The following is a 26,650-nucleotide window of genomic DNA, read 5'->3' as shown; positions in this document are numbered from 1 at the left end:
TTCTCCATAGCTTCAAACATGATTTAAAATATAGCTGCAGGAATGATGGCCGCTAGTTATTTGTACATTTTTAAACCACAAAGTTTATTATTTTATATTTATCTATTCTATAGGAATTACTGGCATTTAATATCAAGTGACAAATCCAGGCTCCTTAATTTCATTTGTGGGACACATGACATAACTTGGATATTCCGAAGTCAGCAACCTGTTTTAAAATGTATTCAGGAATAATAGAAAGGTAGAGAAGAATGCCACTAATAATCTGAACTGAAAATTCAATTAGAGAGTTCTAATTTTTCCATACATTACTGTGGTTGAATTCAGAGAATACTCCCTGTTTTACGTAAAACACCTTAGCAATGAACTGTAACTCACCAAGATGCGTTTCTTTTCCCCTCTGTTATGGTTCACAGAAATTCTCTAGACTGAGTTATATTTCATAACATTCACATCATAATAATTAGAGTGGAAAAAATAAAAGTACTATTTGAACTTCCAGCTAACTGAGGAGGTAACAGATACATTTTTACACTGCAAAACTAGTTTTTGTTTTTTTTATGTCACTGTTAAGAGACTGTTTTGATTTGCCTTTTGCAATTTCCACAGTCTATTAATGGTTTATAACAAAACATCAGCTGTGAAAGATGTTTGCAGTTTTAGCAATGCCAATAAAACAGGCAAACACAGGAAAACACAGGCAAAAATTATTTCCTGACTTAAAATAAGCCACAGAGATACTCGCGTTTGCCTGCATGGCTCAGTGTCACTGACTCTCACATCTAGAACCTCGAGTCCCCTATGTTCTTCAAAGGGATGCAGTAATCATCATTCATTTCCACCGCTTTGATGGCTACACAGAAATGCCTGAGAAACCCACGGAGACATTGGCACACAGAGCCCAGTGTCTAGTAAGACAGCTATTTGCATAGAAGATCAGCCACAATTTAGAATGCATTGTGATAGATGTGGAAAGGGAATAAGAGATCTATATTAGCATGTATGAAACCGAGATTGTTTTCACAATTTAATTCCTTGGGGACTACAGCTCATCACCTTCTCTTGTAAAGAATCCCACATTCCCCAAGGAGGCAACTTGCCATGAGCTAGACTTAAACTAAAATATGGATTAATAAGAGGCAATATTTATTATTTATGAACCTTGTTGTAGGAATGGTTTTCAATGCAACTTTCTAACCATTTCTCAATAAAGAAAAAGTCTGAAACATTTGTGAATTACGAAACTAATTCTCCCCATTAAAAACAGGAGTGGTTATCCTACAATAAATGGTCATCTTTACTGTAAAATAAATTCACACTCAGGTCTCTGACCCTTTTGCCACTTTTGACATCAGCAAATGGAGGATCTGGCTTCTCCTGCATTTCTTTGCCAACCAAAGGGACAGGAAGCACACCCTGCTGCATGCATCCCAAGCAGCCTTCAAGTCCCTGAAGTTTTAAAGACTACATAACCATTTGAAAAAACATGTAAAGGAGCTTGTCCCTGCTTCTTTTACTGGCTACTGGAAATACCTGAAAAATAATTTCAGATAGCATTAAAGCAATGTGAGCCCTCCTCAACTTTCAAGCTTTTATAAAAGGTGGTTTTACAAAAGTTTTTACAAAAGATGGTTTTACAAAAAAACAAAGTGAGACCCCAACTAATGATTTTTATTTCTGCTTCAGAGACAGCACAAGATTAAGAGACGTCTTTGCTTTTGTGGAACCCTTTACTATTTTTTCACCCCCTTTGGCTTCCCCTCTAGTAATTCAGCTTTGAAAGTTACACAGTCAGAAAAATATATGACTTTGTTTTTCTCTTCTTTTCGTCTTAAGCAGTGGCTGATAATAATTAAAACACATAATAAATTGCTTATTATCACATGTAACTGCCAATAGTATTCTGTGAAATTAAAACCAGTCCTAAATGTCCATTTCAAGTCTGGTTACACTTTAAATCCCAATTCACTGTTTTTCATGTATACATAGCATTTTCAACACCAACTAAAAAAAAAAAAAAAGAAACGGAAGCAATTACTTTAATGAAATAGAAACTTGCTATGAATTACTTTAGAAATACTAATAAAAAATAAGAACAGGATCTATATATACAGAGATTGCACTTTGTACATTATTGGTAAAATACAAATGATTAATAACAGTGATAAGCCTTAAAATGTAAATCAGTGAACTCAAAAGCCATGCATATTTGCATGTGTACAAACTTTCCTAGCAGTGATATTTGATAGCATGTCTGCACTCTCCAACAGTAGATTGCCTAAATATTAACAATGGGCACATTAAAGAAATAATCAGTGAAATGACTAGTTTTATAGCTGAAATATAGTTAGTCAGCTGAGAGAAAAACAAGTAAAACTTCAGGATGGAAAAGAACCACTACCAAATGTCTCTGGCATCTGCATATATGCAGAAGTTCCTCATCTCTAATTGCAAATAGATATCTACCTTAAACGTAACTCCTTTTTTGTTTGTTTTGTTGGATTTAATGCAAGTTGGTCATCAAAAACTACTCAGTTTATGAGTTCAAACATGATTCAAATATGCTATCAAAGTTACTGATATCACTGGAGGAACTGGTCTTCTCCCAGTTAACTCCACAGCTGATAGTTAACGGATATTTAAATAATTACAAGTTACAAGACAGGAAAAGTAGGCTTTTATCCACCTTAGGTAAAATTCAAGGAGCACATCAGAACATCTGCAAACAAAGTTATGCCAAAGAACTGGCAGCGCTACATGTAAAGTGGAAAACCATGTGCATGCAGGTATTTTGGAAACTGCTGTTGCTGGTTATTACAATTGGTTTTTTTTTGTTGTTGTACTGCTGAAGTACAGTAACTAAGTTCTGTCTACATGGCAGTGGAAGCAGCCCGCAGCCAAAATTGCTAAAATAATGTAGATTTATTATTTAATCATACTGTAGTCAAGAAGAACTTAAAAATCTTTACTACTATTACTATCTTAAAAAAAAAAAACTTCTACAAACAAAATACATTCATATTCTTTTGGTAAGCCTTACAGTAGTGTTCCATTCCTCTGGAAATTCTCTCTCAAAGAATGAGACTATTATTTCAAAGGAAAGAGTCCCCTGCCCATGGTGATTCTTGCAGAATCTATCTCTGCTTTATCTGGGGATTTATTTATTTTTCTGTTAATAAAAGGAATGTAATACTTCTTAATTTAACCTTGAACGCAGCAGAGGTGATTTAAATTTAATTAAATTTAGGAAAATTAATCAAAAACACAGGATCCATAACTCCAGTCAGAATAGATATTAAAGTAATTTCAACTTTCTACACAAGGACAACAAACACTGTATGACATCCCAGGATTCAAATTATACAGTAACTAGAACTTTTACTCAGACATGTATCAGGCTATTTCATAGCTTCATGTAAGCACTAGGAAAAAAACACATTGTTACTTCCAATTAATACCCTCTGCACTCTATAGAAAGGAGCTGCTCTGTTGTTTTTTAGCTATACAAACTGCATGAAATTAGCTCTGTGTTTATTTACCAAAGTAATAAACAGGTAATAGTTCATAGGAATTTTGAGCATATTCTCATGAATGTTTCAAAATCCTAAAGCAATATATTCTGAAAAACTAATTTCATAAACAACCCAGATTAGTTCCACTAAATTTCAGGAACGTACCTGAGACACACATGCCATGCAGGAGGCCAGCTCCACTTCCTTTGCAATGGATGAAGAAAGAAATGTAATGGTTAGGAATCCAAATCACCTCTGGCAATCTTGCTTTCTTATTAAGTTCCTAAACCTCCTCAGAGTGTCTAAAATTTGGTGGGATTATTTACACCAATATTTGCATTTTCTCGTCTAATGAAGAGTCTACATAATTTTGCTAAATATAAAATGTTTTTAAACATATGAAGAGTTGAAAAGATTATCCTTAAATGTACTCACAGCTAGGAAAAGAGTGAAAATTTCAAAGGTGGCAAAAGTTGAATAAGATTATTTAAAAGGTGTTAGAATTGACCCAGCTGAAGTAGAAGAGAAGCCTGACCCAATGCAGTGGGAAAACTTTTAAATTGAATGATGTATAAGCTCACCCCTGGGATTCTCCTAACTATTCTATGCAAATTGTTACTAGAAGGTTCCCTGTTCTTCTTGTTACTATTGGCTACTTTTTGCCACAGTGACTGTAATATTCCTAATTCTCTTTCCCTATTGGACCCTTCCCCCAGACCCCACCTTAACGCCTCCCTGTTCTCCAATATATAAGTAACTGTGCTTGTCCCTTGACCCTGGTTTTTCCAGTCCATCTCCTGGTGGAGTGCATGGTGTCCTGTTTGTTATTTTTGCCTTATTAAAGCTCTGTTCCCAGATAACTGGATCAGACTTGTCTCTCTCTCGCCAAAGTTGCCAATAGCTGACAAACCCAAGGACAGTAGCAGCTGGTCTGACTATGTGGGTTGGGACTGGACTCTTACAAAAAGAACTGATACTATTTATGTAAAACTGCTTTCTTAAGCAAAAATAGGCTATTAAAAATGTTAAAAGGTCCCTTCCATTCCCAGAAGAGTAGTTTGTCTCTGCTTCTACAGAATGAAAAATGCAGTAGGCCAAAACACATTTACAAAAACACTATTTACACAGAAGAGATCTATTTAGCAATTGGTGCTATTCTTGTGTTAAAAAATATGAAATTTTGCAAAAGAATATTCCTAACTGTAGTGATTCTATGGACCTTACATTTAATTTTCATTACTAGGTTGTTATGCCTTCAGAACAAGATTCCCTACTTACTTCAGAGATGAGTATAGCTATATAGCATGTATGAAACATATACTCAATTTAATATGAAGACAGATCTTAAAATTCCAAATGTTCAAACAGGAACTTTTTCCCCATTTTTATGAATCTATGGTGGCACTGATATGTCAAGAAAATATCCTTTAAGAAGTTCATGAAGGAATAAAGCATACAAGTGGTTCATTCCTGCCTTGCCAGACAGTTCAAAATGTAGTACTTCACAGAGGGAGGAGCAACGTCTGCTAAAGGGAAAATTACATAGTAAATTATACCATATGCAGTATTCCAGAGTAACATTCTTCAAAATAATACAATCTGTTATTTAGAATCTGAAATATTTTTTTGGGGGAGTGGGAAGGACATGGGATTATGGCAGAAATCAGAACTAAAAAGGGAGCTCTCCTTGTCTGTTCTCTTGAAGGAGAACAGACATCTCATTGCCCCAAGGCAGGAGACCCACCAAAGATGGATATAGCTGTAGACACCTCTGTGGCCTGAGGTTTAGGGAGGACTTCACCACCACCACCACAGAAAGCAGAGTGAAACATAGCTCTCTCTCAAAAGTTCATCAAGTCAAGAACAATAATGAGAAACAATTATTTGCTCTGTCTCAGTAAGTGACCCATCAGCAGAAGACACTTTTACAGTTCAGTTAAATCCCAGCAATTTTACTCCCTCTTTGATCCCCACCATATACCCCCTTCAGCACTCATTTCCTTTCATAACATGGGGACTAACTTAAATAACAGGTATAAAGTAGAGGTCAAAGACCTTAAGTTTCAAAATCAGCTAAGTCTGCCTAAGCACTTCACTTTAATAAATTATGAAGTTGCCATTCTTAAATTCAATAAAGTTCCATATGGTTTTACCAAAGTCTTACTCCAAAATCTCAGGAACTCTGTTTTGCCCTCCTAGGTGTTACAGAAAGAAGAATGACTTCTTTCCTTCCCTTCTTTAAATGAGAAATTAAACCCTCTATTCTCCCCTCGTTAGTTTTTGGGAACTGACAAAACTTCTATTTTTCCTAAATGCTGCTTTTTTTCTTCTTCTTCTTGGGACTGCCACAAGCCATGGCCTTGCTATAAGCTTGAATGCTTTAATTATATATACTTGTTAATTTCTCATTTGTAGATTTTTAAGCTTAGGCTCATTTTTGATGGAAATGAAATTCTGATTTCTTCCTCAAATGAGAAGAAGTATTTAGGGATTATCTTTCCCTTTAGTATACCCATCTTAAACTACAGCTCTCAACCATCTACAAAGTTTTCAATATTGCAAAATGGGATAATCATGTTTATTGAAAATAAATCTTGTAACTTCTGAAGTTATTCACACACAAAAATTGGAACAAGGAAGCAATTTCATATTTATCATGCTTTTGTTTCTATGGTGCCTTTCTTTTCATTTGCCTTACCTTAAGACTACTAAAACCGTAAGATTTCAGAGCAAATTATTTAAAAACTGAAATAGTTTTTTTTAAGTAATATATCAAAACAAGACAGTTTGCAACTGCTGTAATTTTTCCTTTCTTTTTATGCTCTCACACTGTTTATAAAAAAAACAAACCATGTATGTATGTGAAGCTAAGTCGTAGCTTAATTTTTCTCTATTAATTCTAATATTGATATCCACCTTCTTTTAATATGTCTATCTTTCAAACAGAAACCCAACTCTCAGCAAATAAAATTATCTTAATAACTGAAAACTGAAAGAAAACATCCACAAATATACCACTCAGGCACAAAGCTGGGAAGCAGACAAATGTGTCCTTCTGCAACATATTTCACTGTAGCATAACACAATGTCCCATCACACGACTTCCAGTCAGTAATTGCCAAAACTGGTCACTGTATTTATAGCCTAATGATTGCTTCCCTTCTTACCCTGAGCAAGCTTGCAAAAGTTGAAAAGCACTTTACAAATGACAGCAGCAAATAATACTTCAGTCCACATAAACCTAACCGTAACACTTCAGCAAAACGGAATTATTAGTTCCATTACTAAACCTGGTGCTCAAAAGGACTTAAGGGGTAATCTCTCCACCCAGCATTCAGAACAAATGCACATTTTTTTCCTTTCTCTAAAGCTACTGCAGCTCAGTAAGTAATAAATAGGCTGATCTGTGAATGAAGAAAAACAGTTTTATGCCTTTTTTTGTTTGTTTGTTTCACATGCTGTATTAGGCATTCAGGAAAGCAACTCAGCTTAAAAAAAATCATCTAGTCTAGTCACCAGGCAAAAGAAACATGAAGTATAAGGAGATTTAATTTGGTGGGTGTTTTGTATATGTGTTTTCCTTCATTATTCAACAGCTGATTAAAAACAGTAATCACAGAATCAGTCAGGTTGGACGAGACCATAGTGGGTCATCTGTTCCAACATCCCTGATCAAGCAGAGTCTTATCAGAACACATGACACAGGACTTCATCCAGATGCAGATCTTCCCCATAAAGATCAGAACACAAAGCTGGCATGCATTTCATCAGACTTAACACAATATATCTTTTTCTGTACTTTCTTTAAAATTGAGATGAAATCCCGTAGATAACCAGTAGCTAACTTAGTGTTAACATAAAATATAAAGTTCAGCCCTACAACACTAATAATGAGCTTAACAGTCAGCTTAGTAAACACAGACTCACAGATGTTAACAGCAGCCTTTTCAAAACCAAGTCCTATTTGGTTTTGAAGGATGAGGCCATAACTGGGTGAAAAGTTTAATATAGCGTAAATAACATCAGCTCAGTAGTTTACAAAGTAGTTCAAAACAATAGGCCAAGCACACTCTCTGCAGATTTTATCTAAATTGCTCAAGACTTGGCTCTCCTGAAAACTACCTAAAGATCCCATTAAAGGCAATGACTTTTAAGATAAAGAATAAAGTAATAGCTTACACGATACCATCTCTTTGGGAGCCTTATGCTGTATTTGGGAAAAAAGGGGAGTATAAGATCATTAATATCTATCTACAATCTGAACCTTGAACAAAGATTGAATTAAATGAATAGATCAAAATCAGGCTAAAACCTTTATATGCACCAAATGAAAAAATAAGCTTTGATAACCATCAGAAAATCTGGTAAACTGTTTCCCTGCCTCATTTTAAGGCAGAAAAAATTGTGGAGGGCAGCTGGGAAGAAAGGCAGAAAAATGAAAAATCATCAACCAACAAAAAAGTATCAGTTGAAACAGAACATCCTATGAGCAGATGAAGATTTTGGATGAAACCATTTGTGCAAATGCCTGTTTGGGCTCTTTTCATGGCTCTTCCCACTAATGGGAACAGAGTGGGAAGAGACTGCATCCGCATCTCTTCCCTACGTTCCTGAATAGCATGCAGGTGTGTGTCATAAAGAAGAGATTTTGCTTCAGGGTTCATTGTCCAGAAGAATACCAAAAGAAAGAATAACACTGAGACATGTTAAACAAAAGTATCCTTTTGTTTTGAATCATTCAGTATGAGTAAAATTCTATTTACCACAAAAATTCTAGTAAAATACAAAATGGAACACATTTTGATGTGTGTCTGCTTTAGGAGATGGCACTTTTTTTAAGATCCTGGATTCTGATGTGTTAAAGGTTGGCCTTTTCTGGCCTAAAAGATACCTCTGATGAAAGATTCCTGTACCACAAACCAGTTACAAACAGCATAGTTATAAGACTGCTAAAAGACATAATCTGAAAAGCAGTTTGAAAGCATTTCTTAAAGAACCTAGCCTGAGATAAAATGGCAGATGACTCCATTTGCTCATATTTCCTGAGTGCATCTCTCTAAACACTAGGGGCGTCCTGGGGTAGCAAACCAGGACAAGGGGTCTGCACATTCCCTTGGCTAGAGGCAAAGCAGAATATTTCTGCCATCAAGTTTCATTAGGAGAAGGTGATTGCACTGCTTGAAATCTAGCCTTGTAGATGACATACAACAACAAAAAAGCCTTCTAGAGCATACAGTAAAATGAGTTCAGATTGGTTTTCTTAAGAACACACCACCATCACAAGAAACTGCAGGTCTGTCCTCTTCCTGCTACTATTGCCCAGTCTGGCCACTACCGTATCAACAGCAGTACAGCTCTATAACTAAGTTTAGAAGTTTAAGGAGAACTGGGTCAACTCTGAAAATGAAGCTAAGTTTCCTCCTCTTTTACCTTTTAGCAGACTTTATCCCACGCACTCAGCTTTACAGCTGTCCTAGTTGTTGCCACACTGATCTATAAATTTATTTTAATAACAAATAACAGTATAGTACAACGGAAACACCCTTCCAGCTCTTCACTATTTCCAGCAATGACAATGCATAAATGGGAAGGCTCAAAAGCAGAAAAGAGAAGAGTTTGGTCAGACAATCATCACCATGAGCTTTTGCCTCCACACATTATTCCTTCCCCCTCTAGGTCCCCTTCAAGGTAGAGTACATATTCTATAGTGTCCTTCTATGGTCAGGATACAGAATTGAACTAAGCCTATACAATATACATTACTTGTGTGCAATAAATGACAGAATACAAATGCTTTGAATTCCTTAGTCTGCATATATGGCTATGTTTTAGTACGGCATCCACATTTACATCATAATTTCCACGGGTCTATATAAACATGCATGAAGATAAACAGGCACTCCTACCATGCAGAACTGGAAGAATTCACCCAGAAGCTTTGCTCTGTAAATTATTTCAGATATATTTTAATGAAGCCATAAAAAATATTAGCAAGTGTGCTGGGAACTTTTGTTTTAAATTATTATGATCTGTTACTCTAACAGAAGTTATTAGTATTATTTAACCCACTGGTGTACTTAAAATGAGAATAGTTTCAAGTCTTTTTCAATAGGTTTTGTCTCTATAATATTTTTTCCAGAATATCCTTCCTGTTTAGCCTGTTAGTCTCTAGCTTTGCATGCACAAAAAGATACCAAAAGAGCCCAGGCTTTTAAATTATCCTATCTTTCAGAATAAAGAGTAAGCATCAATCAAAAAACGCTTTATTAACATTTTCATTCCAAATTACAGAAAGATTCATTCATAAATTAAATAGCATGTCAAAAAATTCCAAGGAAATCAACATCCATCCTTGCTTTTACCGTTTAATGATCTCAAAATTTAAAAAAAAAAAACCAACCTAGTAAACTATTAGTTGCTGCAATTCTTAGCAGTTCCATTAAAATAATACTCAAGTTTGTTGAAAAAACATGCTCTTGAAAGCTTTCCATGCTGCATATGTATACAACAAAACAGAAACAATGCTTTTCATGTCCTCAGCAAAGGGAAGAAATGGCAAATTCAGACAGATTCAGCATAGCCTTGCCTAGGACACTAAGCAGCACCTATGCAGGAGGGCCTCTGCAGCAACCAGGTGGGAGGGAGAGCTAATAGAGTTGGCCGAGGTAAGGCAGATGTGTGGTCAGAAACACCACGGCAAGTGTGAACCCAATCTCAAACTCACCTCTCAAAGGCAATTCTACTAACAGAACTAAGTCTGTGTCTTTCAGGACCTTCATCATGCTTTCAAATTTTTCAGGACATGTTTTCCACAGAAGTAAAACTAGATGTAACATTTCAGCACTGGTCTTATTATTCAAATCGTGCTTCTACCTCTCATCTCCTAGGCAGCCCAACCCTTCTTGACACTGCTCTGCACTTGAATCCCCTTTGTCTACACAAACCTCTAAGTCTTCGCTCAGCCACAAGCTTACAAGATATACATAAGATATTACAAGATAACAGTTTTCCATTCTGCACACACATCTAGCATTCCTTCTTCCTTGCATATGCGCACAAACTACATTCTAATATACTCATGTTACCATGGTCTCAGCCATGCTTTAAGCTTTATCCTTTCTTCATCAATCCAGCAATCACTGAACTATTCATCCTTTACCACTACTACTTGTATGTTTACAGTTTACACACAGATAACTGACCAAAACGACAAGCACATTACACCTGATGCAAATGCTGGGGGAAGTCCCCACAAGCTCTCAACCACTGCCAGTGGCCTCCCAGCTATTACTTCTGAGTGTTGGCAACTCACCAGCTCTTTATCAATTTTATTGTTACTGTACAGTTTTAATTTTAAAATTAATTTTAGTTGAGAAACAGTAAATCAAGAACCTAATCAAATATAAATGTTAGCTATATAAAGACTCTGCTTTCAGTTTGACAGCCAAGACACAAAAACAAAACAAGTAATCCACTGCTTCAGGTTAACAGTTTCCTTTTGGCAAGAGGAAATAATACAAAACTGGTCTAGCAGTAAAGTAAGTGATGCAATCTTAATTGGAGGCAGTGTAACCAGCTCCTCACAAAATGACAGCAACACACCGCCTACTAAACAATTTCTATAGCATACATATTACATGAAAGAAAGATCTATGGTTTTTAATATAAGCTTTAAGGTATGATCGCTTTCAAAACTGACAAAAGTCAGTTTAAGCAGAGATGGTGATATAGTAAAGCCAAGTTTGGACATGTCCTCCACACTGACTTGGTGCAGGGTGAAAATACAGGTAATTTAAAAAAAACCGAACTTTTAACATGATCAACTTAAAACTACAAAGGAGTCTCATCAAGCAGCTCTGGGTGTCTGAGAGGCTTTAAAATGTTGCTGACCCAGGTGCTTAATCTCCTTCCACAGTTAAGGAGGCTGTAAGAAAGGAAAACAAAAGGGGTTATATTCTGTGCCCAAGACCCAGGATCTGACTCCCAGCCTCCACATCAGCACATGGCAACTTAAAAGAAATGTGAGTTCAGGTGAGGGAAGTGAACTGAGGTGCATGTATTGCCAGCTCCTCTATACACAGACTGCAATCTGAGGGGTGGGGAGAAGCAACCAGCTGGCACCATCTTAAACTACAGCATTTAAGGCTTCCAGAGTACATCTGTCAGAGCCATTTGTGAATAAATTTCAGCATAAGAGTTTGTAGAATTGAGAACTTCATATGTAAAGATTACAATGAAAACACAATAGATAAAAGCACAAAAAGCTACAAAGGCTGATTGATAATTTAAATGTGAGAGGGAATTATCATGGGTAAACTTAACCTTTTCTTCATTTACACCACACAGCACAGCCAGTGAGAAAACAATTAAGACTTCAAAATCTACTACATTTTCAACCCAATCTGTTTCCCCAATATAAAAAACAGTTCATTAAATAAAAGGTTATTATTTTATTCCACTATTTATTTTATTTCAGTAGAAATACGTGAGGATTAATTTAGCTTTCTGGCTAGAGGCAACCAACTAAAGACAATGCAACCCCACTTTTAATTTGTCTCACCCAAGACTAGAAATAACAGCATTAATAAGTGACAACGAACTTGTGTAGAAAATGGTGTGCTTCAGCTTGTCCTCTGGACTTAACTTTCCAACTATCATTCCCAACACTAACTTACTGCCAGCATTTGCTCTTTCCCTCTCTCACACTTGTCCTTTCTGCTGTGACTTCTCCACCATAAGTTTCTGCTGTCAGAACAGTCTTTCCTTATTTATTCATTTTACCAGCTCAACATCTAGCCGTGGATTTCTACTGCACCCTTCCTTTCCTATCTCCAATTCTTCTTCACAAGCCCTTCTGGGTTTATATTGGCTAATTTGTCAGCCTTTCTTCCCAATTCTGCCTCTTTTTTGATTGTAAATCATAGTGAGTGAAGGATGGTGACAAGAACAATCACAACACATGAATGAACAATATTTTGATGATGCATGAGTTATATTTAAAACTGCAAAAAATCTCGGAACAGAATAAACTGTATTGTGCAAAGCTCCACTGTATCACTGCAGTGTATGCTTAGAAAGGCAGAATCAAACTCAAAAAATCACTAATGCTGATTCTTAGCCCTGTGGCTAAAAAAACACAAAACAAATGAGAAACAAAGGAATTAGCGCAGTCCCTGTCAGGAATGCCTCAAGTATTTACTCAACTCACTGATTAAAGGGGTATCTGTGCACAGCTAGTGATATAAAAGCACCTGGGATTCCATGACATTTTCCCATGACCTTCAAACATAATTCTAAAGAATAAAAATGTATCAGGAACCATAGGCTGTTGCAGATAATTCTGTGATATTAAAGCTGCATTAATGCAAGTCCTATTTGAAAATACACAGGCAAGAACTCGTTATTCTTCCACAGCCATAACAGTGACCATCAATGCTTGTCATTACATGAAACAACAGCTCCTTTCTCTACAGCAAACACCACAGTTTTTCTGGAACTATTTTTCCTTCTTGTTTTCTTTTCAAAAGGAAAAAAAATAAATTGTTACCCACTTATTTTGTGTGCCAAAAAATACTTCAAGAACAAACCTGATTATTAAACAGCTATAAGATAGACTGTTTCTTCATCTCCTCTACCAGACATACCATGAGGTTTATGTTGCACATAATACTGCAATGATGTATCATCAGGACTGTTAACTAAAAGCAGTTTCACTGTGCATGTGATTGATAAACTACGGAACTATTAAAACATTAAAAATGTTAATCTTTGTAATAATCTCCTGAATTTTTTTAATATTAATTTAAACCATGGATCATTTTAATATTTAATCATTGCAGACTTCACTTGGAATGAGGATAGCCATTCACTGAAAACCACTTCATTTTTTATTTTGAAAAATGATCAGCTAGTATTTATTCTGTAAATCTCTTCACATTTTTTCCTTACGTAAAGCAAACCTGCAAACAAATGAAAAAATCCACAAGAGCAGAAACATTTAAGGCAGAATTTGGGTCAGAAAACATTGACTTTCACACTCCTGTTTCCCAGGAGTAACTGCATTACAACAGTAGTATTGTATGAGAGTCAGAGTATTGGGGGAAGACTCATACTGCAAATAGAAACCACTAGCTTCTTTGTCCACACCTTACACTCATCTATGTTCCACTCTCTTTACAAATCTCATAATGTGTAAACATAAATCATTATTTCTTCACAACAGAGTGACTCGGCTCCCCACAATATTAAACCAGTTTAGGTTTTTCAATGGGTGACCCAATTTTGTAACATTAGCCTACTCCTATCCTCTCCTATAATTTACAGCTTGCCTTGCTCAATGCAAAACTTAGATTAATATGGAAATAGTCCAAAGGAAAAAAATCCAACTTCCTAGTTTTGAGAAAAATCTCACATGAACTCTAATCCTAACTGCAATTAACAGTAACTAGTCTTGATGGTATCAATTAATTTTGAAAGATATTTAAAATTATCTAACCAAAACTAATTCATGGTCTAGAGAAACAAATTTCACAGAAAAATGCAAGGACAGTATATTCACTGCGCTGCAAAAATAGAATCCAAAGAGAACAACACTTGTCTTGTTTTCTACATAGGGTTTACTAAAACTGGTTGTTTTCTAGAGCTACTTCCATAAAGTACACTGAGCTTCAGATGCCTTTTAGACTGGGCTGCAGGAATTTGGCTGAAATGTTTGAATTAAGTAAATCCTAAAGATACTCTGGGCAGTACCACAGGTTAATGTATTAGCTCACAAGACTCGATTTCATTCTGTATTTCTGACCAATAGCAAGGTAGATTTTCAAACTGGCACACAAACTGGCTTCCTTACCTGAAGAAGCTGCAGAGTCTAACAGCAAGAACTATGAAATCCAGAACAAGCAAAAGTGAGTGTAGCATCTTTCAGTGCATATAAACTTAAGTCTGCAGAGTTCAAATTCATAGAAAAAAAACCACAACCAACCAACCAACCAAAAAACAATACTGAAGGTACTGCTTTTACTCACGATTTTATGAAGAAAGTATGTATCTCCTTGCATATTACCATATTACCTTTCTCTAAAGTATATTCTTAAGAAAAGACGTACGGAAAAGTCCTAGTCACTCAACGCGATCAGAAATAAACTCTGGAACTCAGTGTCCTGTATCCAAAATGGAAGGCATAGTTCTGTTTATATGACTTTATAAAAGCCTTATATATGTCTTTGTACAAAATTCAGTGTAAGACTTAAAGCTAAATACATAAGGAATTCTAGCACAGTTAACCAGCATCTCTGCTTTAGTAATCGGATTTGAAGTAATCTTTCAAAACTTAGATGTCTGAAGAGTTCCCACGTTTGCATTGAAAAAGTATTTTCTATATTGTTTTTGCAGATACAAAATACTACTTTAAACACAGTAAGTCAGTTGTAGAACACTGTGGTAATCTCTTCTTGGCTACATAAATCAAATTCACAGAATTCCCAAGATTGTTGATGGATCTCTTGAGGTCATCTATTTGTGCTCATCTACTCCTGCTCAACCAGGTTTATCTAGAAAACTATACATAAATTATATCTGAAGTAGACTTACATTTTTCCAACTTCCACAATAACAGAAAGAAGTCCGAGAGGGTAAATTGTATTAATGCATGATGAAAGACAATCATGCCAACAAAAAAGCTGGCCCAATTTTTCTTTAGGCAAGCAGACAAGCTATTTTCTGAACAATGGTTTGTCCCCAGCCTGCCTTGTATCAAAGAGTGACGAGATTCAGTCAAGGATGCCAAACAGCAGTACTTAAGAAACAGTTACATTTCCCCTGGATTTGTAGAATTTGTGTCTCTCCCAAACATCACTTCATGCAGTTTTCCCCTATAGAAGTTACGTATCAGTAGCAAAGGCTGCATTAGAACTCAACATATCTTTAATAGCAGGTACCCTTCCAATCTGATTACGAATGAGCCTGGGCCCCAACAGGAACAAACTCAAAATCTATGGCAATTGAATTACTGAGTGTGAAGGTGTGTGCTGTATATACAGCCCAATTACACCATCAGCTCTTTCAGAGGAGGTTTCTAAAACTACTATGATCTGTCCTGTTTCTAAAACTACTATGATCTGTCCTTGTAACTGTAGGCTGATGGAAGGTGGAGCAGCTTGAGAGCCGCATGAACAGCGTGGCAGAGAATCTCCTGCCAACAGTTCACATTTAGAAGTTTTTGCAGCTCACATATTCTCAAATATTTCTGTGCAGGACTTTCTGAGCACAGGCATGACCAGAGCACTCTGCAGAGAACACAAAGAAGTTCAATGTACCCGGAACACATCACGCCTGTAAGGCAAACACAGCCAGCTCAGCGCTCCGGGTTGGGTCAGATTTACTGCGCACCCACGGCCGGCCGAACACATCCAGCAGCGCTGCATGCGGGGGATCAGCACACACACAGCAACGGATCGTCCAGCTCCAGACACCCTAACACCTCACCACCAAACAGTTCCACGCGCACACACACCCAACCACACCGCACGGGCCGCCAGCATGTGAGCAGTCGTGCTCACGAAGGAAAACCGTGAGCTATTCTCCCATGGAGGCACCGCGCGCTTCGGCCAGTTCGGCCCCGCTGGCGTGCAAGGACCAGACCTCGAACACGGCCCCACCGAGGAGACCTTGGTGAGGGGTTTGTTTCCCTACAGTTTGGCTGCCTAGGGCTGCCTACTGAGAGTCGTACTTCTCCGAGCACCGAAAAGCAGCCCTGGCAGCCGAGAGGTCCCGGTACGGTGTAACGGAACACCAACTGCGACCGCAGGACACCGCGGCCGGGCAGCTATTCCCGCCCACGCCCAAAATGGCGGCAGCACCGCCGACCCCCTCCCACCCCAGCCCCTCCAGCCCGCGCTCCGGGGGCGGAGCTTCCTGGATTGACAGCGCGCTCCGGCCAATCGCGGGGCCGCGCGCTTCCCGCCGGCCAATGGCAGGGCGGGCCCGCGGCGGTCAGCGGGCCGGACGCGCGCGCCGCCGGCGCGAGCCCTCTCTGCCCGCGGGCCAATGGCGGCGCCCCCGCGGCGCGGGAGGGGCGGGGCCGGCGGGGCCGGCGCAGCGCCCGTGAGGGCCCGGCGGCCGCGGCCGCTTGCCCACCCCGGGACGCGGCGCGGTACCTCGGGCCGAGCGGCAGAGCTCCGCCTCTCCCTCCTCCCTCGCCGTGGCCACTTCCTGTGCTAGCGGGGCTCCCGCCACCTCCTGCCCGAGCGTCCCCGCCTCCCGGTCCCGCCCGCTGTGCCCATCCCCGCTGCACATGCGGCGGCGAGGCGGCTCCCGGTCGTCTGCGGTGCTGAGTGTGTTGCAGGGTTTTCAGGGAAGATGCTTTGGGGCAGGCTGAATGCTCAACTACGGAGTGGTTCAACATACCCCGTTCACATCCTCCGCTCCCTTTTATACCGCTGGGTTTCTTGCCAACAGAAGTGTTGCTCCGGACTTGCAGAGCGAAAAGCAATTTAACCACTTTCACATTGCAGAATCACAGGGTGGTTTGGGTTGGAAGGGTCCGTAAAAGTTATGTAATTCCATCGTCTTCACTTATCACAAGCCAAGTCGGGACTTGCATTCAAAGTCCTAAAATGAAAACACGTTGAAAATTACGAACTCCAACAGGTAATTCTTTGCCTACCTTGAGATGGTGCCTGGCCTTTTGCAACAGAAGTTACTTCTGTGCAAGAAGCAAGCCAGTGACTCAGAACAGTTTACTGATAAATATTGCAAGTGCAAGCCTTGCTTCCTGCAAAATGGCACTTGATAACCAAGTGTAGCGCTCCCCTGTAAGGAAAGATACACAGAAAAAGAAATATTTGCGTTTGTTTTCCTCTGCAACTTTGGAAGTGAAAGCCATACCCAGCTGAAATTTCTCATCTTTCTAGATGGCGTGTGTACAGAGTGGAGAATGAGCCTGCAGAAGTGTTGATAGTCTGTGTCTGGCATGCATACCAAACCACAGTTTTCTCCAGTCATTTCCATCGCAGACTTAATAAATGCTTTAAATTATACTTTTTTGAACCCTTTTCTTTGGTCAAGAAATTTCACACTAAGGGTATTTAGCTGCTTTGAACATGGCAGGTCACTGGACACAAACTTATGTTTTCTTCCCAAGAAATCTTGTTCCCCTCTGGGACTGGAGTTGGTACAACCACCACTGGCACCTTCTCTGGTTTTTCCAACTTCTGTGTTCAGAATTTTCAACAACAATTTTATTTCATCTGTACTCCTAATGGTAGGGCAGAAACCATTTATGTGTAAAGTATTTTAATACTTCATTTTGGTTCCTTGATTATTTTAATATGTTTCACTTAAACTCAAATCATTATTATGCTCATGGATATTTGAATATAGTAATTATGTAAAAAGCAGCAATCACATTCAAATAGACATTACATGTGATTTTTGACTGTCAAATCACAAGCAAAAATATTCCATTAAGAAATAATAGGATCAGTGTTCTTGGCTACATTATTTTGTAGTATGTGAACCACATAATACAGAACTTTGTTCATATGAGCCTTCCTAATGATGACTTTGTCCACATGAGCCCTAGTAGCAAAATGCATCTGGTTCTAGTTCAGTTTCACCTAATTTGACCTAATCACAATATTCATTTTGTTACTTAGTTGTTCTTCTAAGCAATAAACCAGAGTATGCCCAGCAGCCTCAATCTGTAAAGAAGCCATAAGGAATTATGACTTCATGAAAAAGAGCTCTATAAGCACTGAGATGTTTTCAGCATTTTAGTTTCACTCTTTCATGTCTTCATTCTCAATCCTCATTTTATGGGAAAATTGTTTCCCACTGTAATTTTTTTTCTGCAAGAAGGGATTCACACTGGTCAGAATGGAATGGTCAGAAGGGCAGTTGACTTTCAGACAGTGAAGTGCTACTGACAAACTTGCTGTGCTTTGTGTGATTGGAAGCATACTGGGTGGAGTATATGTGTCCTGGGATATTTTTAATCTGTTTTTTAAAGATAGTAATAGAAGATAGGTACCATTACTATTATGTGACTGTAACTGAAATGTATGTCAATCAGGGAAGGATTCTTGTTGACCTTGCCACACCCATCAATATTTGCTGTCATATCACTGGATCAGATTAATGTAAAACCCTAAATATTTTTTTTTTTAAATTACATAGTTTTATCTCACAATTTTTTAAAGGAAATTTATCAGCCATTGTTTTCATTGTCTTTTCCTGGTTTTCCTCCTGTTTTCATTCTTTCACAAGATCTTTGGCTTCTTCTGACAATTTGACAAATATCTGTCCCTTTTTGTTTTCATCATATGCAATGATTTTTAAGTTTATGATTTGTGAAACTTTTTTTAACAGAAGGGTAGTTAAGCACATTGAAAATAGGTTTCCTTTTTTATTTATGTTTTGCAAAGCTCCAAGAAGCTGTTCCTGGGCTTTTAAAGTTAGTTTAGGTAAAAGGTTGTGAAATGATGCTCAACATCTTTGTTCCAAGTTGACAACACAGATTAGATTAACATACAGAAAACTATCTCCCCAAAGTGCAACAACTTGTCTACTGTCTATCCTGATGTCTCTTAATGTATGTCTAAACACTAAGTTAAACTCAAAGATGTGAAACAATGTTCTTAATTATTTTTATTCTATTAATCTTGCAATCACCAAGAAGAAGTTTTGTCCCATTTCTTATCCTGAAGTGTAGCCAATACTGCCAATAAAACAGCTATTTGACTGGGGCTACTATTCAGGCCAACACTGAAACTTTCTGGTTTAAAATACACCATCTATCATGACTGACACCATGTTGAGATTTTCAGCTGGAAACCTGGAAGGAGAGAGGATGGGCTCCATGACCCTCAGGAAATACCTGACTTCAGAACTTCTAAAAGTTCTCCCCATCTTCTAAAAGTATTCCCCATCTACCACAAAGCTAAAACTCTCTTCATGCTCCGGTCACTTCCTAACAATGTAACTTCTGGTAACTTTGACAGATACAATATTGCTTTTCTAATATCCAACCAGAACTGCTACTGAAATAAATGATCACCTTAGCTCATCCCTTTATCCATGTAATTCCTCACTTTGCATCTCTCCAATGTCTCCCTATGCTGGCTCTGTGCACACTTTGCCTTCATTTTCAAATCCTTTCTTCCTATTCTGTCTTGTTTTCACTTAGCTTTTATATGTCATTTCTCACCTTTGCCTAATAAAGAATTTTGATTCCACTGCTTTTTTTTTGTTGTTTCTTACAAGCTCTGTTTTGCTTTCCCCACATGTCACTGGTTCTCTCAAATCCACCCAAAAGAGAGCTACTGTAACTTCATGCTGCTAGTGTGCTGTGCCTACTCCTATCCTGCTTCTCCTACACTTAGAATTTTTTCCTGCTAGTTCGTGTCTCGTCTCACATTTCAGTTCTAATTTCTTCAGTGCAGATACCTTCCTCTTACAGTATGTTGGGTTAGTGGTTGACACCACTATCCCTAAAATCAGGCATTCCTAAAATCCCTGCAGCATAGCTCTAGACAGCTGTCCTTACCCATGCTTCCTTCAGGGATAGGAGGGTCGTGGAGCCCATCCTCTCTCCTTCCAGGCTTCCAGCTGAAAATCTCAACATGACGTCAGTCATGATAGATGGTGCATTTTGTGACACAGACAGCCTGCCATTAGGACAAACCCATTTCACTGAACCATATGATGGTAATGACTTTCACTGACACTGACCTAGGCTGGCTCAAGTCAGTGTGCTGGAGGTGAAAGGCTTCGTATTCCATTACCAGGACTCTGAGCCATCAAGTCTGCCCCATCCCACCCCTACTTAATCTGTATTGATAGACTTGGTAGCATTTTCCTAGCTGCCATCATCCATACAGATGTCTGCCGTTGTTTTGTTGATGCGGTCAATCAATACTGCGTTAAATGTTACCTTCAGTTTACCCTTAATTGTCTAAAGTAGATGTGATATTTTCATTATTTATACAACTATGCCATTAAATTATGCTTTCCAGATTAAAAGAATAAAATACTTGTTTACATTATTATTATTGCTCTGGCATCAACTTTTGGATTTCTGTGTAAAGAAATTAATTTCCTATCAGAGCAGGAAATGGAGACTGACAAGCTATAGCCCCTGTTGCCTCTGGGATGTAATTATGCTTGCAAATACAAAACTAGAAAAAATCATAAGCTTAACACACTAGACACTCTTGAAAGTTTCATCTCAGCATGAAGCTATGTTTTAATTATTATTTTTGTCTGCATTGTTCAGATCGACGGTGCACCAACTAGAGTAAGTGCTTATCCTAGTTAATTCTTCATGAGACTTATGTCATTGGAAGATGCATTTAATTTATTTCCTTTTGCTTTCTTTAAACTGCCACGGACTAAGTGGTTATCTATAAACATTCCACAAAGGTTTTACTACTTTAGGACCAGATCCAAAGCCTGCTGAGTCAATAGGAATCATCAAAGGTCTTCGGAACAGGCCCTATTAAAACACAGAAGTTAGCTGTGATTTTTTTGGGAACCTTGAAGAACAAAAAAGGAAAACACTCCTTTATATTCTACATTAACAGATTTCCTACTTGACAGAGATTTCCCATTCTTATGAAGCAAATCTGGACATGTAGAGATCCCCACTTACCTCAAAGATATTTATATACATATTTAAATTATAATGCATTTCAAATAATTATAATTATAAAGCATTATAATAAAATCTTTTCCTGCTACAGGTTTCTGCTTGCAAATATTATTCTATTTAACACATATAGTTGTTATACCTGAACAACTGTCATCTCTGTTGCGGAAGAAGCTTTTCTTATTTACTGATCTAATTAGATAATTACAATCATGTATTTCATATTGGGGGAAATAGGATATTTTGAAAATTACTGTAACACTAGTTTGGTTCATTTTATTTAAAAAAGCTTACCTGCTAAGTATCAGCATAATAGTTATCTATTACATTTCTATCTATTATCTATTATATCAAAAAAAAAGCTCAGCTTCCAGGAATGAATGTGGGTTTTGCAATGACAAAATTAACCTAAGAAATGCTCTTCCTCCAAATACTAATGTGGTCATCTAGGAAACAAAAACCTATTTACAATTCTATAAATTATTTGTAATATAATTTGGGATCCATACTCTCCAAATTGCATTATAGTGTCCCAAATTACTAGGCTGATACAGTTCTTGTCAGTTTATCAGAGAAATCTCCTCCAATTTGTATGAGTAATAAAATATTCTATTAAGTCTGAGCTTGATTTTCTCCCATCCCAGATGTGTGCCTTGGGTATGCACCATCACCCTTTCTACATCACTGTCCCAGTAACTAATAGGGAGTTGAACACATCAGTAGGATAAACAGAGATCTTTTTGTCCTACACCCAGTTATGCAACAGCAGAATCCTTAGGACCCTCTCCTGGCAAGGGTGGGACCTGATAACTCATTTTATATAATTAATACATGTCCTGGACAGTTAACAAAATTAATTAAATGATTACATGATACAGACCAAAGTAAGTATGGCTCCTACAAATGTTTGTCTCACTCCTCATGACACGTGTTTCAGAGAAGATTTAGTTTGTCACAGACAGCAGTATCATGCTGTCTATATTGCCCAGATTCATAATTTACAGTCAGAAGTGAATGTTAAATAATTTGATCATTTGTATATGCTGTGCTATGAAAACTTGTCAATTCACTGTTGTGCTGAGTTTTGCTGAGCACGGGGACACAAGTTTGAGCAAAATGTGTTGTACGCTCTCCGAAGGAGCTGTGGAAATGCAGAGATGGATAATTAGACTTTTTTCTGCTGTGGTTTGTTCCTATAGTTAATCTAATTTTTAATTAAGATCCAAAAAACAATAAATAATAGCAAAAAAAAAAAAAAGCAAGCTGTTTCTGATATCTCATCTGAATTTGTTGATTCCCTCTTTCAGCTATTGGCTCTTCTTCTGTCTTTATCTATCAGAGAAGTTTTCAGCATCTTTTCACTGAGAAGATGCTTATATACTGTCATCAGACCACGGACTAAGCGTACTTTTAATAAACTGAGATTTGGGAAGTTTTGCTAAGATTTCTTACCACTAGGCATTTCCTTCAGCTCTCACATAATTTTTACAGCTGTCTGCTGCGGTCTGCCTAATTTATCAAAATGCTTTCCAAAATACAGATTACAGAAGTGCATGATTTATTCCAAAAATGGTCCCATCAGTGACAAAGTCAGAATTAAAGCATGTCATTAACCCTGGAAGTTACTTTATTACATGAATTTATATCCAACAATTAAGCATGTACTTTGTCAAAGCTTTACTTTGGCAAACCACATTGAATCATTTGGAGGCAGTGGCCATGTTTTCAAAACATTGGTTTTCGGAATGAAGCTTTTCACCTATGTATGACTTGTAATTCTTTGTTTGGCTTCATTAAACCAAAAATGGCTTAATGGTTCCAGACCAACAGAGGATTCTTATCACTCTTAGTTCCATCCTGAATGTTATTTGCCATTGGCCTTTTAAACAACCTTTCTGTTCTCATTTTTTTATGAAAAAAATGAGTTAATATTCCTCACTGGAGCTTTGGCAAAAACCTTAAAGCATCTGTGGCTCACTGTCATTCCAGGAAAAACCTTATTAGAAGTGTATCATCATTCATAGCTATATTTTGGGTTCACTGTCTATTTCTTAATATCTTTAATGTGTTCTCTATTGATTTGTTACTAGGGAAGTCACCCTTCACCATTTCTTCCCACAAACACAAGTGGACTGACAAAATTCTGTAATAAGTTTTAACAAATTCACAATTAGAAAGCAGGTCTTTTAGCTTGACAACCTCTGCCTACTTACGGCATGTGCTGTTACTACAGGCCACTGAAGTGTGAGAGCAGCTTCAGGACCATCCCCTTGACCGTGTTTGCTGCTGGTCCCTTTCCGCTGTTGGGAGAGATGACAGCAGAAGTGGTGGCAAGTGCTCTGCAGCCATGCAGGCACCAACTCGCTGTTTGTCTGGCATGCTGTTCCTGGCAAGGCTGCCCATCCCAACACCTTTTCCCTTTGGTAATGATTGACACAAGACAGAAGGATCCTTCTTAGAAAGATCCTGGCATCACCTGTGAGGGAAAACAGATGGGATTTTTACACAGCCTGAATTCAAGAATAATGTGGATGCTTTTTCTGTCAGCACTTCAAACCACTAAAATAAGTACAGACATAGCCCATGTTTCCTGGCTGGCCACGGGTCCAAAGACATAAGGTAATCAGGTCCTGAATTCCCCTTTACTGAGATGTGGCTCTGTGGGTTTCATTCTCCCCTGTGTCTAAACATTATCAAACCTAGAGTTTGGACACTGAATCTTAACAGCATAATGGTAGACAGCATTCACAGGGAGCATCCCTGTTCTCCTCCTTGTTTTGCAATGGTAGAATATTAGGGCAGTAAGAAGCTGGAACTTCACAAACTTTACAAGTAATTGCCAAGCACTGTTCCAGTTAACTGAGACAATACTGAACCATAGTGATGCAGTTTTGCACTCTAATGTTTTATCCTCTCTGCTGTATATTGAGGTTCTTCTTGATGCTGCCTTGCTTTAATAGCTGCATGGATTTAATTTTTTTTTTTTAAATGAGATTTGCATCATAATGATCTAAACATAAGCTAAAATTACATCAAAAGGATATTCAACGTTAGTACAGCCAAAGTGAGCCATCTTTTCAATATCTCTATTCAAATAAAACATACCGAAATGAAGGGCAACCAGATCTGACTGGAATTACTTCAACACAATTTGTAAATATATCATTACTGATAGTACTAATGTTACGTTGTGTCACCCTGAAAACTCAGCTTTTTGAGCTTGTTGAAATAGTTTCTAAAGACTTTCCCAGGACAGTAACTGTAAACATAGAGATGTGTACATTCTTTCTGGTACACATCTTTTGATGGACATCTCTCACTGCCAGTGCAGTTGGGAAAGTGTTTTCCTGATCATCCAATCCCTGGCTGTGGTCAGAAACCTATAAATTCTGAAAGAAGAAATAACGTTTCTCTTTCCTTTCACCACACCTTGACCTGTGTCTGTGTGACTTATTTCGTGTCCAACAGTGATGACATTGAACTAGGCATTATATAAATATACAACAAGAAAGGTATTCTTTGCCTGAAAACAACTGAAAATGAGCTTCGTGTAATATTATGACCTAGTGTCCAACAACTAAAAAGTGGACATGGTTTCAAAGAGGGTCATTAGCTTCCAAGGAGCTGTTAAAAGATGTCAACACCAGTGTAGGATGAAATATGAAAAAACACCCCATTACATAATAAGAAGCTATTTCTTAAAGATCAGGTTTAAAAAAAGTCTCGAGTAGCTCAAAATAACTGGAAAATTCATGGTTCAAGCCCAATCTGTATTTATAAATAAAAAACTGGTTTCTCAAAAGATCAGGAATTTGGATTAACTTTTGACTGAGAAATCTTTTCCAGGATAATTGAATTCTATAGTGACAAAGTACATGCAAATAATTAGCAATAATTCAGCATGGAGAATTAATACTTGCTCTACATAATAAGGTGAAAGGTAGTATAGATGGAAACACTATTCTTAGTTATGAATATTTTTGTGCATATTATTCTTTCATCTAGTATCTAGTATCTTCATTCTTATTGAAATTTTATTAATTCCTGAGTTATATGCAAAAAATTTTCATCCTGGAAACATTTATGTATATGCTTTGTATTATACAATCAAGAGATAAGTTAAGAAGAGTTCTAGCTTCTAGGGACTTAAGTTCTCAAACACTTCCTTTAAAAATCAGATTAAAATAAAACCAGTTTTTCCTTCTTAACAGACTGAACATTTTCATGTTAACAGAATAAATAATAAATTAATGTGACAGGAGGTAGGATAAGTATGAAGACTGAAATGCTGCATTTACAGCTCTAATGTGTTTTGAGAAAAATCAGATCAAAGGCATTTTATGAACAGAAAATTTCTATTTCCCTTTTGGGGTAAATTGTCTTTACTATGGAAAGAGGAGTACTACTGGGAGCAGATAATCTTTTTTTGAAATCTGTTTTTCTAGAATGACTGATATACTTTTTCAGATTCATAGCCGGTAGTCTTTTTCTAGCACTAATCATGCAAGTGATGTCATAAAAAGTAACTTTTTATATAAGTTTTAATCACATATATTTCAAATCTCAAGTAGGCTGTTCAGACAAAACACTGTTTAGAAGACCCTATTATACCATGCAGTAGTGTGTGATGAGGAGATGCTACATTTATTTTAGGAGAGAAAGAAATCTGTATTTCATTTGTTACACTGCTAACTTCACTTTAGGTAATTGCATTCAGCTTTATTATTGCCCAGAGCAATAACTGATTGTTAGTTATTGAAGTCTGAAATGATTTTTCTCATTTCCCAGGGGAATCTGGAGATTTACATGGTGCACAGCAGTAACTAATAGATATAATCTGGTCATAATGTGGCCCTATAATGTGTTATTTACTTGTTGAGAACATGGATGTTAAACATTTTAACATTTCCTCAAGAAGTGTTGCAGATTTTACTCATGATATGTGAGCTTTAAATGTGTACTACTTTTATTTTCACAATGGTTGCAATGTCAGCAACCATTAGAAGGTATATAAAACACTGGGATCACACACCTGTACTAACCCAGCTTCACAGGAGCTTGAACACATTTTATCCTCAAATTCTAAAATGAAAACACATGAGTTAAAAATAACCTATGATAAGTAAATTTCATCAACAAAAGGTACTCATGAGTTTGACTTGGAATGCTGCAAGAGGGTGACTAGATTGAGACAGAGGAAGGTTTTTATGGAGCAGAGCTTGCTTTTCTTGCTCTCCTCCGAATTATATGTATCTATTTTGGTACCAGTGTATGTGCAACCTGGAGTATTTTTAAGTAGCTGTGGGCATTGTTCTATGAATGTCTCATGCTACTCTGTAGCCAAAGGACATTGAGGGTATGTAGTCTCAAGCAAAATGTCCCTGGATGTATTCTGGAAGCATCAAATGTTTTAAAGATGGCATTAAGATGCTTGAGCTTAGGCATCTAATGCTAATTTGCATGCTGTGGTGCATTATCAGCCTGCCCCCCAGGA

At 37.6% G+C, this 26,650-nt stretch overlaps 1 protein-coding gene across 3 annotated transcripts in view; it reads right to left on the bottom strand.

Annotated features, from left to right (window-relative positions):
• Positions 1–16,757, bottom strand: part of TRIQK (triple QxxK/R motif containing) — a 58,830-nt gene extending 42,073 nt beyond the window's left edge. Inside the window, exon 1 of one of the 3 annotated variants that reach the window (XM_014254680.2) lies at positions 16,667–16,757. Coding sequence is in view for 1 of the 3 variants with exons in the window: in XM_088066454.1 (XP_087922580.1) it covers positions 3,678–3,695 (18 nt within the window). In the remaining 2 variants the exon portion in view is untranslated. Of the gene's footprint in view, positions 1–3,677; positions 3,797–16,239; positions 16,346–16,666 lie in introns of those variants that run through there. The other 2 variants (XM_088066464.1, XM_088066454.1) reach the window with 2 other exon arrangements.
• Between the last annotated feature and the right edge of the window lie 9,893 nt (positions 16,758–26,650).

The sequence above is a fragment of the Pseudopodoces humilis genome, chromosome 1 (genome assembly GCF_049639895.1).
Source record: "Pseudopodoces humilis isolate 2021_Gansu_Grassland_sample_001 chromosome 1, ASM4963989v1, whole genome shotgun sequence".
Taxonomy (NCBI): domain Eukaryota; kingdom Metazoa; phylum Chordata; class Aves; order Passeriformes; family Paridae; genus Pseudopodoces; species Pseudopodoces humilis.
Note: the sequence above shows the minus strand (reverse complement) of the source record. Positions and strands in the feature narration are given on the sequence as shown.